At 38.7% G+C, this 17912-nt stretch overlaps 3 protein-coding genes across 3 annotated transcripts; 1 reads left to right on the top strand and 2 right to left on the bottom strand.

Annotated features, from left to right (window-relative positions):
* The first annotated feature begins 4073 nt into the window (after window positions 1-4073).
* Window positions 4074-5650, top strand: LOC307013961 (protein C-mannosyl-transferase DPY19L1-like). The gene is made up of 2 exons (XM_079641612.1): window positions 4074-4177; window positions 4707-5650. The coding sequence occupies exons 1-2, from the start codon at window positions 4077-4079 to the stop codon at window positions 4867-4869; spliced, it is 264 nt and encodes an 87-aa protein (XP_079497738.1). The 5' UTR covers window positions 4074-4076; the 3' UTR covers window positions 4870-5650.
* A 3528-nt stretch (window positions 5651-9178) lies between these two features.
* On the bottom strand, window positions 9179-11192 carry LOC307013508 (fucolectin-like; the record flags this gene model as incomplete). The annotated part of the gene is made up of 4 exons (XM_079640909.1): window positions 9179-9411; window positions 9910-10183; window positions 10854-10961; window positions 11174-11192. The coding sequence occupies 4 exons, from the start codon at window positions 11190-11192 to the stop codon at window positions 9258-9260; spliced, it is 555 nt and encodes a 184-aa protein (XP_079497035.1). The 3' UTR covers window positions 9179-9257.
* Window positions 10964-17256, bottom strand: LOC307013736 (fucolectin-like). The gene is made up of 3 exons (XM_079641286.1): window positions 17167-17256; window positions 13271-13346; window positions 10964-11596 (listed from the first exon to the last, which is right to left on the bottom strand). The coding sequence occupies exons 2-3, from the start codon at window positions 13332-13334 to the stop codon at window positions 11307-11309; spliced, it is 354 nt and encodes a 117-aa protein (XP_079497412.1). The 5' UTR covers window positions 13335-13346; window positions 17167-17256; the 3' UTR covers window positions 10964-11306.
* Between the last annotated feature and the right edge of the window lie 656 nt (window positions 17257-17912).

Raw genomic sequence — 17912 nt, 5'->3', positions numbered from 1 at the left:
GATATTTGTAACACAAAAGCGATGGAAAAAACCCACAGCAACACAGAAAAGATGGTCTTAACATGACACAGCGGTCTAGTAGTTAATAAAAAACAATAATATCAAAACTAAATATTACTACTAATTCAAACTGAACGGTAAAAGAATAGTTTCCGGTCTATTCTGAGCCCGATCACTGTAGATAAATAAAAATAAAGAACTACGACAGATGTGTAATATATTTAATGCAGCCGAACCATTTATTACAATGCATTCATGTGATGACTTTCAAAGAGTAAAGCAACACTGCTGAATAAATTATGATTTTATCTTTTACGAAACGTTTTTTTTCATATGGAATGCAGTTGGAGGTCAACCAATCACAGAGCTTGAGAACTAATCACGGGGTTTGTCAAACAGAGCACAGGGTGTAGTCCTAAACGATAGCTGGGGATTCTGTAGAAAACCAGTCAGTATCTGGTGTGAGGGTTAGGATTAGGGTTAGGGTTAGGTCCGCTAAAATAGGTGGTCTCGGAGCGCTTGCTTGCGAACTCTGGAGCGGTTCATTGCTGGTGTGAACGCAGTCCGCACCAAAACATAGGAAGCGTAGTATTTACGTGTCACAAGAACGCGGATATCTTCAACGAAGCGGAGGGATCTAGATCGGCATGAAGGTGTTCTTTTCCCCATAATGACCAAGTCGCTGCACACTATCCCGCTCATTAAAAGGCTACATTCTCAACAAAGTAACAATATGACTCCCAATATTAATTGAAATGCTTTTGTGGATTTAGAAAATGATTATATTGATTTAAAAAATAGTTGTATGTATTGATTTAAATTGACATGCATCCGCTAAGAAAAATAGTCCATTGTTACTGTTTGAACTAACGTAGCAACGGCAGGAACTGCTTCGATAGCGTTTTTGAGGAGCTTTTTGATTACAGATTTGAAAACATCGTTGCTTGCTTTAAAAGTAGCACAATTCATTATGTCAAACCTTGGAAAGTATCTAGATATCCCTGCCCTAATGCCAAAGTAACTGCACACTGAATATGTGTCGCCGTCTGATGTCTATGTCTGGACCCCTGCGTAAAAAGGAGGATTTCTGCCCGTTACTTCTCCGCTGTTTTCCTGTCGCTCTTGTCTTGTCAGTTAGAAAAGCAAACTGCATGCAGTTTGCTTTTCAGCCAAACTGTATACAGTTCAATTGAACGGACTTCTTTGTGCAGATGTGAGCGTCCTTAACAACAGTCAATAAATTATTGACAGCGGTCTGTCTGTTCTGGATTAACAACGTGTCACGTGTTCTGAATTGACCAATCAGAATCGAGTATTCAACTAAACCATGTAATAATGTTTTTTTGTCTGATTATATAATCATATGCCGGGCCGCTAGTGTCTGTTGATCTCCAGATTAACAGCAGCATGAGAATAACCTGCCGAAAGTGCCGATGCTCCATGGTGGAGGCTCCGCTAGAAATTGCCGGGATTTGCGTTTTCACCCCCTTAATGTCTGACAAATGGTTGAACAGCATTTCCGAGCACATGACTTGTGTTTAAAGTTTATAGTCCGTTTGAGTTTTGCCCGTGTGAACGCAAACCGAACCCTCTGAAAAATGAAAGAATGTAACAAACTATGGTCTGGTGCGCACCAGAGAGCGGACTATTAGGTGTGAATGCACCCTATGTCAGTAAAAAGAGAGTAACAGTGTTGTGCCTGTTTGTGGCGTTAGCGTATTTCTTCTTCTACTACTTCTTCTTCTTCTTCTTCTTCTTTTTTCTTAGCATATATCGCCACCTACTGTTGATTTATTAAATGTTTATATTAAATCCTTGTCCTCAAACCAGTGTTTTTGAGGAACTTCAACTTGAAGATCAGCTTGTTTACTTCATTTCTTGATTTACTGTCCTTGATGTTATGTTGTCAACAAAAAAAAAGACAGACAACTACAGATAGCACCACACATGATGGTTACTTGTATTATTTAGGGCTGCCTGTATGGATCAGTTTTTTGCCAAAGCGAGCCCTTTTACTAGAATAATAATATGTTATGTATTATATCAACCGTATTGGTACAATGAGCGACATCTAGTGACGGATTTTGGAACATTGATTTGATTTTTCTCATGGCTGTTAGACTCTAGAGACAAACCAGGGGACTATATTTGTATTTGTAACATGTGTCTGTCCATTTGGTGTAGTATTGTATCCAATATTACATTTGGTTTATATATTAGTCACTTTCTTATGAAATGCCAGGTTTTAGGCCTTGATTTGAACACTCAATCCTGGAAATAAAAAATCAACCAGATTAATGTTTCTTTAATCCTGACATGACTAGAGTAGTTAGTAAGTCAATATGTATAGGAAGACGAGTTAAGGAATAGAGGAGAGAAGGTTATGGTATAATTACAGAGCCTGTCAATTTATAAATTGAGGAAATCAATGTTAGTCTGTTAACCAAAGTGCAGACATCTATCTATCAACTATCTACTATCTGTTATTAAAGATCAGAGGAAAAGAACAGAACGAGAGGGGTAAATCCGGAATACAAATAAAGAAGCAAAGAGATTGTAGAGCAGTGAGAAGGAAAAAAGCTTGGTGTGTCAATTCATTACATTGCCAGTATTTGTCGTTGTTGTGAAAAAAAAATCTCCCCCTCGGATTTTTTAACAGCCCCCTCAGTAATTTCATCCTGGAGCCGGGCCTGACTCGGACTCAACTTGTACATTGACGCTCCGACATGGACTCGGACTCGAGCAAGTTTTCTCTGGAGTCTGGTGTCCTCTATCCTGGCATGTGCACCTGTGAGGCGAGTTCACGTACTGGGCCCCGCTATTCCAGTCTAAAGATGTCTAGAGACACACCCTGCATCGTGCTGTATGCTTTCATACATTATGCTTCCACATCGCGAAAAATGCTCGTTATGTGGAAACAATATTGAAGAGAAGGCTCCGTAACCCATTACTCTAAGGATCGAGTTCAGACATAGGCTGTCTTGAACACTATCATCAGAGTAACGTGATCTAATCAATAAATAAAGATTCAGCCATAACACAAAAGCACATGGCTACTTAGCATGCAGAATGACGTCATTTTGCATGCTAATTAGCCATGTGCTTTCTGGGGCTAAATCTTTATCAGTAAACCGATTTAACCGGTAAAAGTTCCTTCAAAATAAGAGTCCCGATCTTATTACTATCAAAATAAAAGTGCAAAACGAAAACTTTACCATAGGAAAATATTGGCATACAAATATATTCACTTCTCTAAAAGGTAACTCATTTTAAATATAGTTTATTTATATATAATAATAATAATAATATTAATATTAGTAATACGCTTTATATTTGTATAGCACCTATTACAATAATTGTAGCCAAACTCGCTTCACAGCAGTTCAATAGACAGATTAGTATAACATGAGAGGATAAAAGCAATGTAGAGGAGCAGCTACATTTCAACACATATATCCACGAAGATTAATACATGAAGACTTATGACTCGGACTTGTCTTGGACTCTTATTGGGTGACTTGGAATCAGACTCGAACACAGGTAATGATGACTCGGACTCGACTCGGACACTCCTTGGGTGACTCGGACTTGGACTCGAACACAGGTAATGATGACTCGGACTTGGACTCGGACTCGACTACGACTCTCCCTTGGTGACTCGGACTAGGACTTGGACTCGAAGAGTGGTGACTCGAGAGTGACTTGGTGACTTGACTGCAACACTGTAACACTCCAAAGAAAACAGCATATCAGAAACATTACAGTCATAGAAAGGATGCAAGCTGATGGGAGAGTCAATCGGACATGGAGTTAATCATTGCTTATTAACTTGATATATGACCTGTTTTGCTATTTTAGTCATTTTACTTTTGTAACTTTAATTATATGTTGATGCTAATGATTTTAAATGCCACACTTTAAATGGTAACAAAGTGACTTCACAATTGTATTTAAGTTGGTACTTCTTACACCTCTGTACTGCAGCTATACTTTGCATGTAGTTATTCTCCAACTTGTGCACCGTATCAATGCTTAATTGTGCTCAACGCAGGGAGAGAACCAAGCTGGTGTACTCCATGTACGGCCGCATGTCTGCAGACACAGTGAAGGGGAACCTGATGACGCTGGGGGTGGACTTCTTTGTCCTGGAGGATTCCTGGTGCACCCGGAGAACCAGGTACCTCCAGAGCCCTCTCACGGGAGGGGGGACTTTTCAACCTGTTTTCTGTCATTTCTTATTTTATAATATGATAACACTGTATAGCAAGATAAAGTCTGGAATCTTTAATGCAACATCAACAAGGAATAATATTTAGTGTTCAGACACTCAACAAACATTACAATCACAGAAGATAATATTTGCAAGACCCTTTAATATGCATTTGATCTGGGGTTAAACTGTAAACTTGAATTTTTGCACTAAAGAGGAAATATTATGTAAATGTTCAGGTTCATAGTTCTATCTCCTCTAATGTGACACAAAAACCTATCAATCACACTACAGAAGAGGGGAACCCCCTACGAGCATAATAGGGCCTCTTTAACTGGTGCTGGAAAGAGTGTTTCTGTATGGTTAAATCATGGCACCCATTTTAGGACATGTAAATACATTATATATAATCATTTAAAATATCTAAATTGACTTGAATTTCAGGACAATTAGTGTGTAATTCTCATGAACTTTGTCTTCCTTTCTCTTCGCTCAGGCCCGGGTGCAGCATGCCAGAGATCTGGGACATTGAGGATTCCCAAAACGTTGGTAAAGTTCCCCTTTGCACCCACATGTCCAGAAGCTCACGAGCCCACTTCACCACAGTCTTCTCCAACGACATCTACAAAGTTCTCAAAGTCTCCAAAGATCTCAGATAACACCGTGAGATGGACTAGTTCAGCACCTGTTGATCTTTCACTAGGGGGGGCGAGCTCCAACAAGCCGTTTTGGACAGAGAGTGAATACACATACTTTACAGAGATGCTGTATGAGAAACCAATGTGAGTTTGGAAAATTGCACAGTATAAATCTATTTTAGAATACCTCAATAATGGAATTATGATCAGTAGAGATGGCCATGACATGGGACCTTTAAATACAATTTCTACTGCATATCATTCAGCTTTCAGCAGGCAAACTTTCATTCCTAATCCAGTTATAAAATGGCAGAAAGAGTTGTGTTTTTTATGGCAAAACAAGTAGACTGCCTCTAAATGTGCCCTGTCAGAACTTTTTTGTAAATACCCAAACCTTTTGTAAAATACAACTGCATGGCCTTAAAAAGATTTTCTTTCTTTCTAATTGTATTTTTTTGCCAAAGGAAGTCTTGTTATTAAAGCTGTGTATTTGGGTTGCTGTAACGGTTAGTAATCAAAAGCTATCAGTTAGTAGGTTTTGTAAAAGTCACCTCAACCTATTTGTAGCAGTAGATTTCATGTAAATGGTAGCAGTCGTTGGTTCCTTCTTCGTGGCACATTAATGACCATTCAATATTTAATTAAATAGGTTTTATTGCTTTCTTCCCGAGATTTACTAATGCACTCACTTAGGTATCCCTCTCCAAGCTATGGGATAGCTAGCTGACCGTTAGCTCACAGCCAACTGATCGCTAGCTGACAACCAACTGAAAGCTAGCTGAAAGCCAACTGAAAGCTAACTGACAGCTAGATTCCACTGTAAAAAAACGAATTCATTCAATTGCAGGCTTTCCCCGAGAGGGCGCTTTCTACAGAAAAACACATAAACAGCTCAGGCATACAGAGGACACGTTGTTTGGGCCTCCAGACATACATTAGTTGTTTGAACTTTAATATTGTCTGTGGCCCTTCAGTTATCAAGATACCACTCTTACAGACATGATGGGGATGGATCTTCTGATCTAACTTTGGGTAAGAAAGCTTTCAGATGTGTTTTTTAATATTTGTCTTTTATAATAAAAACAATTACATTAATTAATAAATATTAATAAAAAACTTGCCTTCAGAACCATTGCTTTCACTGTTCTTAAATGATTGATAGAAACAAATATATCAGTTATTTTCTTATGGCATAAGACAAGCACATTCCCAGAAGGTGTACAAGTCCCGTGTAAAAGCAAAAGTCAAGGCAGACTTTTGTTGCAATCTCCACCAGTAAATCTTGACGTCATTCAAACAATGACATTTAAGATGCACATTTTATTTTAGATGCTTTGTGTACACATTACAGCATCTTTGCAAATCCATTACATTGAGTGCTAATCCAGTGCAGAGCCATACACCTCCACTTCACAGAGGGTCAGGTACTCCTTTCTTCCAGGGACACCTAAGATAGCGGCCGTCCATCCCGTTGGGAACCTGGAACTCAGCAGTTTGACCTGCCGGGATGCTGGAGATTAAAGCAAACCTGTAGAAGAAGCAGAAATCACTACATTAACCTCAGGAAGGGTTTATTGAAGTAACAGGCTTTTCATTTTAAGTTTTTTTTTTAATATATCATACTTAAAACGTTTACTTAAGTAGCATTCTCAATGTAGTATTTTCCTTGCAATGGAGTAATTTACATTGCAGTATTAGTACTTTTACCTAAGTAAAGGGGCCGAATATTTCTTCCACTATTGCAAAACATTAATATTAATACAAAATGTTTGAAACAAACAAGATTTAAAAACAAAATAGTAGGAATGACAATTGAAATGCTTACCCTGATTCCCGGTGAGAACAACATAACTCTGAGCCGAAGTTACTTGATCTCAGAACTTCAGGAAGTGTCTGTAGATAAAAACCCTTAAAGCTGAGCTATTTGTTTGATATCTTCCCCCAAAGTCAATCAATAATCATGATCAGCATCCAATCACTGAATACCATGTAGTATCCTCCCAGGCACATGAACCCAGTTCTAGTCAACAGATCAAGGTTCCAGTGGTCATCTAAGGACACACTGATGAAACATTCATATGAGTTCATGTTTGCGCAACCATTGCTTTAATCACAGAGCGATAACTGCACTGATCCAACAGTTTAATTTAACGAGGATTTAGTTTATCACATTGACATATATATTATATTTATATTGTCTCATAGCTACAAATGCAAGAGAAATATATGTTTATATGATGCCGTGTGCAGAGGTGGGAAAAGTACTCAGATCTTCTATACTAGAACCGCCAACGGGTAAATTTTACCCGCAGCTGTTTTTTGATTTTATGTAACTTTTTTCCATAACATATTAAAGTCTCCCAGTCCGTGACTTTTCTTGAAAGTGTGTTATGTAGCACCCTCTGTTGTTAACAATTGTCAATATGAAGTCAGATTGAAAAAATCGCCAACAAAAATGCCATTTATACCTATATCCGCCAGCGGGTAATATTTACCTCATATAAAATGCAGCGTAAACATGACGTGTTGCTATAGCAACGCCTTTTGTCTACTGCGGTTCCTTATTGATAGAGAGATAGATTGAGAGAGAGAGAGAGAGAGAGAGAGAGAAAGAGAGAGAGAGAGAGAGAGAGAGATAGATAGATAGATAGATAGATAGATAGATAGATAGATAGATAGATAGATAGATAGATAGATAGATAGATAGATAGATAGATAGATAGATAGATAGATAGATAGATAGATAGATAGATAGATAGATAGTGTAACATCTTGGAGAATACAAGATCTTGGATGACTGAGCTCACGTTGAGGACGTAATTCATGTGTGCAGGTTACGTGCCAGTTGAATAAAGATGGACACTCGGAATGAGAGAAGTAGTCCTCGTCGTCTATTTATGTAGACAATTATATGTTCATAGAACAGAACATTACAGATATATCGATAGAGAGAGATAGAGGGATGTGTACCTAAACAAAACACAAGTCTAACACCAAGCGTTTAAATCAGCACTCTGAGCGATATTTTAAACTTCATGCTATCTGCAAAACCTATATCATATGAAAAGCTGAGAGTCCACAGATTCTATTGGTATAAGTTTCATCCCTGTGCGATCAAAACTCACTGTTCTGTATGATAAATAAAATAACATTGTACCTTGAAAATCTATAGCGGGTACATTTTACCCGTTGCCGGTTTTAGGTATACAGCGACCTCTGGCGGTTCTAGTGTTAAGTAAAAGTAGAAGTACCAGAGTGTAGGAAAAACTCTGTTACAGTTAAACTCCTGCATTCAAAATGTTACTCAAGTAAAAGTAGAAAAGTATTAGCATCAAAATATAGTTAAAGAACCAAAAGTGAAAGTAGTGATTGTGCAGATTGGTCCATTTCAGAATAATATATATGATATGTTTTATAATGATTGATCATTAAAGTGTTCTCAAAGCTGGTGAAGGTGCAGCTAGTTTGAATGACTTTGTATACTGCAGGGTAGATTGTGGATTTACTCCAGGTGGAACTCAAGTCTGATTTAACACTTGATTATATTAAACTTCATTAATCCACATGTTGCTGTAGTTTTAGTTTTCAAAAGTTGTTGAAATGTTTCTTTAGAGGCCAGCAGTGTTTTAAGAGTCTTTGGAGAATTCTCTTCCCATGTTTGGAAGCTTTGAAATACAATATTTACTGCATATCATTCAGCTTTCAGCAGGCACACTTTCATTCTTAATCCAGTTATAAAATGACAGAAAGAGTTGTGTTTTTTACGCCAAACAAGTAGACTGCCTCTAACTGTGCCCTGTCAGAACCTTTTTGTAAATATCCGATTTCTTTGTGAAATACAACTGTACGGCCTTAACAAGGTTCTCTGTCTGTCTTATTGTATTTTTTGCCAAAGGAGGTCTTGTTATTAATGCTTTCTACAGAAAAACACATAAACAGCTCAGGCATACAGAGGACACTTTGTTTGGGCCTCCAGACATACATTAGTTGTTTGAACTTTAATATTGTCTGTGGCCCTTCAGTTATCAAGATACCACTCTGACAGACATGATGGGGATTGATCTTCTGATCTAACTTTGGGTAAGAAAGCTTTCAGATGTCTTTTATAATATTTGTCTATTTTGTCTGTATTTAAAAAAATTAAAAACTTGCCTTCAGAACCTGCTTTCACGGTTCTTAAATGATTGATAGAAAACAAAAAATCAGTTATTTTCTTATGACATAAATCAAGCACATTCTCAGAAGGTGTACAAGTCCCGTGTAAAAGCAAAAGTCAAAGCAGACTTTTGTTGCAATTCTCCACCAGTAAATCTTGACGTCATGTAAACAATGACATTTAAGATGCACATTTTATTTTGGATGCTTTGTGTACACATTACAGCATCTTTGCAAATCCATTACATTGAATGCTAATCCAGTGCAGAGCCATACACCTCCACCTCACAGAGGGTCAGGTACTCCTTTCTTCCAGGGACACCTATGTAAACATAGCGGCCGTCCATCCCGTTGGGAACCTTGAACTCAGCAGTTTGACCTGCCAGGATTCTGGTGATTAAAGCAAACCTGTAGAAGAAGCAGAAATCACTACATTAACCTCAGGAAGGGTTTATTGAAGTAACAGGCTTTTCATTTTAAGTTCAACATGCACTCAAAGCGTCATTAGGTTTCTACGCTTTACTTGGTTAGAATGTTGGTTGCAGATCTTTTAATTAGGGCTTGATAATGAACAATATTTATATTTCAGTAATGTTTAAATAAATGTTTTCAACTCATGTCACAGAATCACAATGGACGACCCTCGATCAGGCCTTTCATTTGGCGACCTTGGTATTTGTCCATTTCTGTGATCAGATCAGAACACATTGGAGGAATCATTCATACATGAAGGGTATTCCCGCTCCAATCCTATTTCTTGGCAATGTAAGGATTTTTAATCCAAAATGTATCACCAGGTAAACTTGAGAGAGAAAAACTGAATAATGTTCCTCAAACGTGTTCCAACAAAATACCAATTTAGTGACTTTTTAATATTAGTATTGTAATAGGACAGGTATAAGTTACCTGGGATTGTGAGCACCATTGTTTACAAGAGAATCTCCAATGCGGATCTCAGCTCCATTGAGTCGTTCGGGGACTTCATTTCGGTTGGTTATCTTTACAGAAAACACTTTGTGTGTTTCGGGCAGAGTCAGCCTCCACCAGGGGTTCAAATCATTGGATGTCACACTGCAGGAACCCCACTTGGAGGCCCGATTCCCATCAATGGCTAAAAATGCATAGTAAAACTGATGCACTGATGACTGTGCGGCTTTTCCTTGAATGGCCAGGTTCTCTTCTGCAACAAAAAAACAAAACAAAGATTTAGGTTAAATCAATAACATGTATGACTCCTGATGCAGATTGTTTTTTATTATTCTGTTTCACCATGACTCTCAAAACATTTGATTTAATTTGCCGTCAGGATGAAGAACATAAAAGGGATAACCCCACCATATATAAAAAAATAACTACCATATATTATTTATTATTGGAAAAGAGAAATTAAACTAATTATACTGTAATCTATAATATATTGAGTCTATAGTTAAAGTTATATATAACTACAACTGCACTAAGTTTAACTAAATGTCAGTTTTGGCAAATTAAACTTTATATAAAATAAGACCTGTTTTAGTAATCATAAGTGACATGAGAGGCTGGTACATCCTTTCTCTTTTTCCTATCAATGGGACCATATTTTACAACTTGAACATCATGCTGGATTGAAGAAGACTTGAAACAAACAATTGAGATCATAAACTAATAGTTACACTCTTTCCAGCAGTAATAAATCAAGTGAGTTGCAGGAAAAATGTTCATAGACTTCTACACAATCAGACTTTTAGAAAGAATGGAGGTTTAAGGCACTTCTGCATTGAGTTCACTTTTCAGCCACTTGGCTGATATGACAGTTCCTTGTTTGGATGGAAATCGCACATTATTTATGTAAGATCTCAAACCCTCACCAGTTGGGGCATGGTACCCGTAGACTTCCACCTCACAGAGGGTAAGGATCTTTCCATTACCCGGTATACGCACAGTCACATAGCGTCCCTCCACACGATCAGTGAACTCTTTAAGTCACAAAACATTAAAATCATATAAATACAATTCAACTTATAAAATGCTTCTTAATGCATGAATATATCTAGAAATGTCACATACATATGTACATTTAATCATTAAGTACATTTTGCTGATAATACTTTTGTACTTTTCCTTAAGAAACATTTTGAATGCAAGACTTTTCCTATAATGAAATATTTAGAAACTCGGGTATCTGTACTTGTACTCGAGTAAAGCATCTTAATACACCTCTGTCTACTGGTGGTGAGCAGTTAACAGGGGAGAGGAGAAGATAAACAAAATGCTCAGACAGTTACACAAAACAAATGAATCAAATGTGTGCAGGAAATGTCTTACACTGGGTTTGATGCACCGTTGTTGACTAAAGAGTTGCCGATGTGGACCTGTGCCCCCACAAGCCTTTCTCGACAGCAGTCTCCTCTGTTGGAGATGATGACGGAGGTGACGATGAAGTGCTCCAGCAGGTCCACTCTCCACCAGGGGTTGCGTTCTGCATCGGTGTGGCTGCACGATCCAGAAAGGAACTTATTATCACGGTTTCCATCAATAGCGTTGCTGGCAGATCCAAACACGTGCTCATAATGGTTTGACTGGGCCGCTTTTCCACGCAACGCCACGTTTTCTAGAAAAAGAGACAGTTGAATATTTAATTATAATGCACACATTGGAAAATGGTTTAAGCTACATTAGTGTTCCAACTGATAACTGGTCCTGAATATTCAAACGCACAACAAGTAAAGAAAACAGAAAACAGAAACATTTAAATTACAAACAGAGAAATGCTGCATGTTTCTCAGAAAGTAAATGATGAGTTGATATTAGACCTTTGAACGGTGATCATTAAAAACTATTCCATTGTGAGTTGGGTTACGCTTTCTGAATGTGCAGCATGTTGCCTCAGCATGCACGTGTTGCCAACTTGATACATATGTTTATCAGTGTTTTTATGTCTATGCAGTGTTTTATTTCCAAACACTGAACACGTGCTGATGAATTGGGGATTGAATGTGTTTTCTGTATTTGTTTGTGTCGCTTTGCTGGGATTTCTTACATGGCGATGTGTTCACAGTTACATTTAAACAGTATTACCACAATAACAATAACTAGTTATTGGAGCAGCAACACATACAGTATCTAATGTGAGCAGTGAGATTACAATATGTTATGCATTACATAACTCTTTTTTTGGAGCTAAAGCTATAATCTAGACAAGTGGTTCCCAACCAGGGGTACGGGGACAACATACACATTTTAAATCAATTTAATTAAGCTTGGTGTCCTGCCCCCAGAACTATCAAAGTTTACAAAAGATAAGCAAGTTCGAGTGTCTCAATAAAAGCTCTAGTCTTAACAAAAGATGCTGAAATTGCTAGAATAAGTGTAAAGTTCAAGTTTAAGGGTGACTTATCAACTAAGGAGCAGTTGGGTTGAACACGATAAGAAAATGATTTAACAAGAAAAAATGTAGGCACATCATCACAGATGAGTGAGGGGGCTCTTCTAGAATGGAGACCAGCTCAAGGGGTAAACGAGACAAAAAAGGTTGGGAACCACTGATCTAGACAATTAAACTGTCTTTGTATAAACCTGCTTTTCTTGCTTATGGACAGCTTTAAGGCCCTGACACACCAAGCAGTCACCAGAGAACTTGCCGATGCCGATGCCGACACCGACTGTTGCGTCGGCGTGTTCTCCTGCGTCTTGGCCATGTGTCGCACTGGAACACACCGCAAAGACTTCAGCCGAGCACGTACGAACTGCGCATGCGTGAGTGGCAATAACTCTCCTTACCAGCAGGCGGCGGTAGTGTGTATTCGTCATTCAAAAGAGGCAACAACCGGAAGACAGAGTAGAAGAACAGACTACGTGATTTAAACAAACAACACATAGCGTGTGCGTTCCGTTTTCACTCTCGTCCATCGAAAACATGTCTGGTGCGGTACTGGAGCTATCAGCCATCGGAGTGTTGCTTGTGGAAGACGTTCTCAAGCAACCGTTTCGCTTCTCATGCACTGATTCGCTAGCTGAACAGCCAATCAGAGTGATTTATTTGTCCGACTGCCTGTGGCCGACGCACGACATGTTGAATCGGCCGTGCGTCGGCCATGAAAGGCCAAATAAGGTGTGTCACCGCCGATGGTGCGGGACACACCAAATTGAGTTTGGGCAACTGGGCACGCTTCGTCGTCCGACTCACGAAAACGGCCGATTTCGGCCTGGTGTGTCAGGGCCTTTACATTCACTTCCCTGTTATGTTTTATAGGGAAAACGTCTTATACAAACGATTCATACTCACGATAAGTGGAAGCAGAGGAGGTCTCCATGAGGAGCATAAGAAGGAAAACACTGAGTTTCATCATTCTGGACGAGACCTAGGATAGTCATCAATAGAACATATTTAACATAAAACACATTTCTTTGTTATTTCTGAAAGGCATTATTTAAGAAATGAAAATCTGATCTAAGTGTATTGAAATAGTTCAATTTCAACATTAAAACCATGAGCCCCATGTTGTTTAAGTTATATTGATAAGCATTTCTTTTTTTTCGCCCGTGTGGGCATGTGTGGGTGGAGGGAGGGAGGGGGGAGTGTAGTGAGTGTACTGTGATATTACAATGTAAATTAAATGGCATAGATTACTGTACACTATAATGAAATAAAAAGACTTGTAAAAAAATAAAAAAAAGACCATAGTTGAACGTCTCAGACTATTCAGACTCAGCTCGCTGAGCTTAAGCTTCTTTTAAATGTTGATAAAACCAAGGTAATGCTGTTTTCTAAAGCTAAAAAGACACCAGAGCCTGTTTTAGATATTGTTACTATGCAAGGACAAGTACTTGAAGTGGTTACCTGTTACAAATACCTTGGTATCTGGCTTGATGATTGTCTCTCTTTTAAACTTCATGTCAATAACCTGCTTAAAAAACTGAGGGTTAGGCTAGGTTTTTTTTTCAGAAACAAGTCCTGTTTCTCACTTGAGGCCAGGAAAAGGCTAGTCACTGTGACCTTTTTACCTGTGCTGGACTATGGTGATCTGATCTATATGAATGCACCTGCCCATTACCTGATCAAGTTAGATGCTGCGTATCACAGTGCACTGAGATTTGTGACAAACTGTAAAGTATTAACCCATCACTGTACCCTGTATGCAAGGGCAGGTTTGCTTTCACTAACGAAGGCTCAGTCAATGGTACATTTTTATATACAAAGCCATGTTGCGGGAACTTCCATCCTACATCTGCTCCCTGATCTCACGGCGAATTGTAAGTGGCTACTGCCTGAGATCAAATGCTGTGGTTTTATTAAATGTGCCAACTGTTAGGACTGTCTTAGGGAAGATAGCGTTTAAATGCGCAGCTCCTCTGTCTTGGAATAGTCTGCAAAAGGAATGGAAGCTGAGCAATTTGGTTCCACTAAATGTTTTTAAAGCAAGGATAGATGCTATCCAATCGGAAACTGTTGGAACCTTTAAATGTTACTATGTAAACTGTAGTCGCTGTAAATATGCTGTATGATGTCCTTTTTGTTTTTCTGTTATGTTTATATGTATTCATGTGGAACCTACTTGCAGCAGGTCACCCTTGAAAAAGAGATCAATGATCTCAATGGGATCCACCTGCATAAATAAAGGTTTGAAATGAAATGTTTTACTTTTGTAACTCTCAATGTTTGTGACAAATAGAACTCCTCGTGTACTTGTACAGCCAGCCAGTCATATTTTGGCATTTTAAGTGGGGTGCTGCTCTGAGGTTTTGATTGATATTATGTCTTCTTGAGCCATACACTGTCTTGAGATTGTATCCATTGTATCCTTGTCTTGTGATTTTTGACTGAAAGGGCAAAAGGCTAGACCTACTTTGGTTGAACTATGTAGTGCGTCCCTGCTTTTGACAAATAGGTGTGCGATTGACATGCCAGATTGAATGAAAATTTAAAATATTGGTCATTTTGGGTAGGCGTGTTGTTACGTGGGCTGAGGGGCCCTGAGCTGTCAGTGCCCAGGGGCCCCTATAGGTACTAATCCGGCCTTGGTTAAAGCGTTAGTTACTGCTTACTTTAGATTTAGATTTCCACACACAAAACGTATACATAACTTTTACAACAGGGTTAATTAAAAACAATTTTAACAAAATTTGTTAATAACACTTAATATGTATACACTGTCATAATAACTGCATGAAATCGATCCTAAACATTCAACAAAAATTATAAACTTTTGCCGTTGACCTGTGTTTATAGAAGTAAATATATATTTCGGCTGTGATTGGTTATTCCTCGTCACGTGACAAGCGTTGCGCGCTGCTGCGTTTAAATCGGGGTGCCCTGAGTAAAAAGGCACTTGAGAGTGCTGGCATGCGTCGGCGGCGTCCACCACTTGTTTTGGGAGGCTGCTTTGAATACAAGTGAAATGAGCGCACAAAAAACACTCATATGTACGGCCCCTAACACGTAAAAACAACAACCACAAAAAAAAATGGCAACTGCACTCGTTCACTTTAGTTGTGGTGAAAACAAAGGAAAATGCATTTTGCCAAACCATGCGTTAGCAAGTTTGTTGAAGTTTGTATATACAGGACTGTCTCAGAAAATTAGAATATTGTGATAAAGTTCTTTATTTTCTGTAATGCAATTAAAAAAACAAAAATGTCATACATTCTGGATTCATTACAAATCAACTGAAATATTGCAAGCCTTTTATTATTTTAATATTGCTGATTATGGCATACAGCTTAAGAAAACTCAAATATCCTATCTCTAAATATTAGAATATCATGAAAAAGTATACTAGTAGGGTGTTCAACGAATCACTTGAATCGTCTAATTAACTCGAAACACCTGCAAGGGTTTCCTGAGCCTTGAAAAACACTCAGCTTGGTTCAGTAAACTAAATCACAAGTATGGGGAAGACTGCTGATCTGACTGCTGTCCAGAGGACCGTCATTGACACCCTCCATCAGGAGGGTAAGACACAAAAAGAAATTTCTCAAAGAGCAAGCTGTTCACAGAGTGCAGTTTCAAAGCACATCCACAAAAAGTCTGTTGGAAGGGGGAAATGTGGCAGGAAACGCTGCACAACCAAGAGAGATGACCGCAGCCTTAACAGCATTGTGAAGAAGAGTCGCTTCCAGAATTTGGGGGAGCTTCAAAGACAGTGGACTGAAGCTGGAGTCCAGGTATCAAAAGTCACTGTTCACAGACGTGTCCGGGAAATGGGCTACAATAGTCGTATTCCCATGGTCAAGCCACTTCTGAACTCAAGACAACGGAAGAGGCGTCTGACTTGGGCTAAGGAAAAGAAGCACTGGACAGTTGCACAGTGGTCCAAAGTCCTCTTTTCAGACGAAAGCAAGTTTTGTATTTCATTTGGAAGTCAAGGCGCCAGAGTCTGGAGAAAGGCTGGAGAGGAGCAAAATCCAAGTTGCTTGAAATCCAGTGTGAAGTTCCCACAGTCAGCGATGGTTTGGGGAGCCATGTCAGCTGCTGGTGTTGGTCCACTGTGTTTCATCAAGCCCAGAGTAAATGCAGCTGTGTACCAAGAGATTTTAGAGCACTACATGCTTCCGTCTGCTGAAAAGCTCTATGGAGATGAGGAATTCATTTTCCAGCATGATCTGGCACCTGCCCACAGTGCCAAAACCACCAGTAACTGGTGTACTGACCATGGCATTACTGTCCTCGATTGGCCTGCAAATTCCCCTGACCTGAACCCCATAGAGAATATGTGGGGTATTGTGAAGAAGAAGCTGAAAGACACCAGACCCAACAATGCTAATGAGCTAAAGGCCGCTATTGAAGCATCCTGGGCATCCATAACACCTCAGCAATGCCACAGGCTGATTGCCTCCATGCCACGCCGCATTGATGCAGTAATCCGTGCAAAAGGATTCCCAACCAAGTACTGAGTGCATTAATGGACATTTTCAAATGTTTGATTGTGTTTTGCTGTTATAAATCTTTTTTTTTTACTTGGTCTGAGGAACTATTCTAATTTTTTGAGATAGGATTTTTGAGTTTTCTTAAGCTGTATGCCATAATCAGCAATATTAAAATAATAAAAGGCTTGCAATATTTCAGTTGATTTGTAATGAATCCAGAATGTATGACATTTTTGTTTTTTTAATTGCATTACAGAAAATAAAGAACTTTATCACAATATTCTAATTTTCTGAGACAGTCCTGTATATACTCACACTGTATAGTTGAGGGATGAAAGATGATCTCAAGGTGAGCGATAGAAGGCTGGCAGGAATCAGACAAGTTTTTGCCTGAGTTCAAAGAAGAATCTGGCAATGAGTGAGTGCGCAGGAGAGGCTTATATACTATCTGATTGGAGATGGAAAGCAGCAAGGAGCCCAGGTGAGCTGAAGGTGTGGCTGTCCAGCCGGGTGACGTGGAGGAGAGAAGCCGAGCGTGACAATAACATCCGGGATCAGCAACTTCTACTGATGGTGAACAATGTTTATTTCATCTGGTGCTAGCTTCATTATTGTCCATAAAATATATAGATTGCCATTTAGAAACATACAGTAAATACAATTCTGCTTCAAACAATAGGGCTAGGCCAAACTGTCTAGAAATCTAATGAAACCAACAAACACTTATGCTGAACTGAGGATGATCCTCCGTAACTTTAAAGTAACTAAGAGGCTCTCTACGATCTTTCGGGTCAAATCCATGAAAACGTTAGTTTTTTAGCTTTTTTCTCAAAGTAATGATAAACTTGTGAGTTGGATGTAGAAAAGTCAGAATCAATATAGATGTTTTTTATTTTAAAGAAAATTCTGATTGAACATAGTCAAAAACTGTAAATTATAGTGTCCGTCCAAAAAATGTGTTTTACTTATAGTAAAAACTACCCTTGGATGATGGTATGGTAGACTAAAAGCTTTAGGAATCCAAAGTAAAACATATAATAAGTACCCTGTATCAAGATTGA

This window comes from Notothenia rossii (genome assembly GCF_949606895.1).
Source record: "Notothenia rossii genome assembly, chromosome: 7".
Taxonomy (NCBI): Eukaryota; Metazoa; Chordata; class Actinopteri; order Perciformes; family Nototheniidae; genus Notothenia; species Notothenia rossii.
Note: the sequence above shows the minus strand (reverse complement) of the source record. Positions and strands in the feature narration are given on the sequence as shown.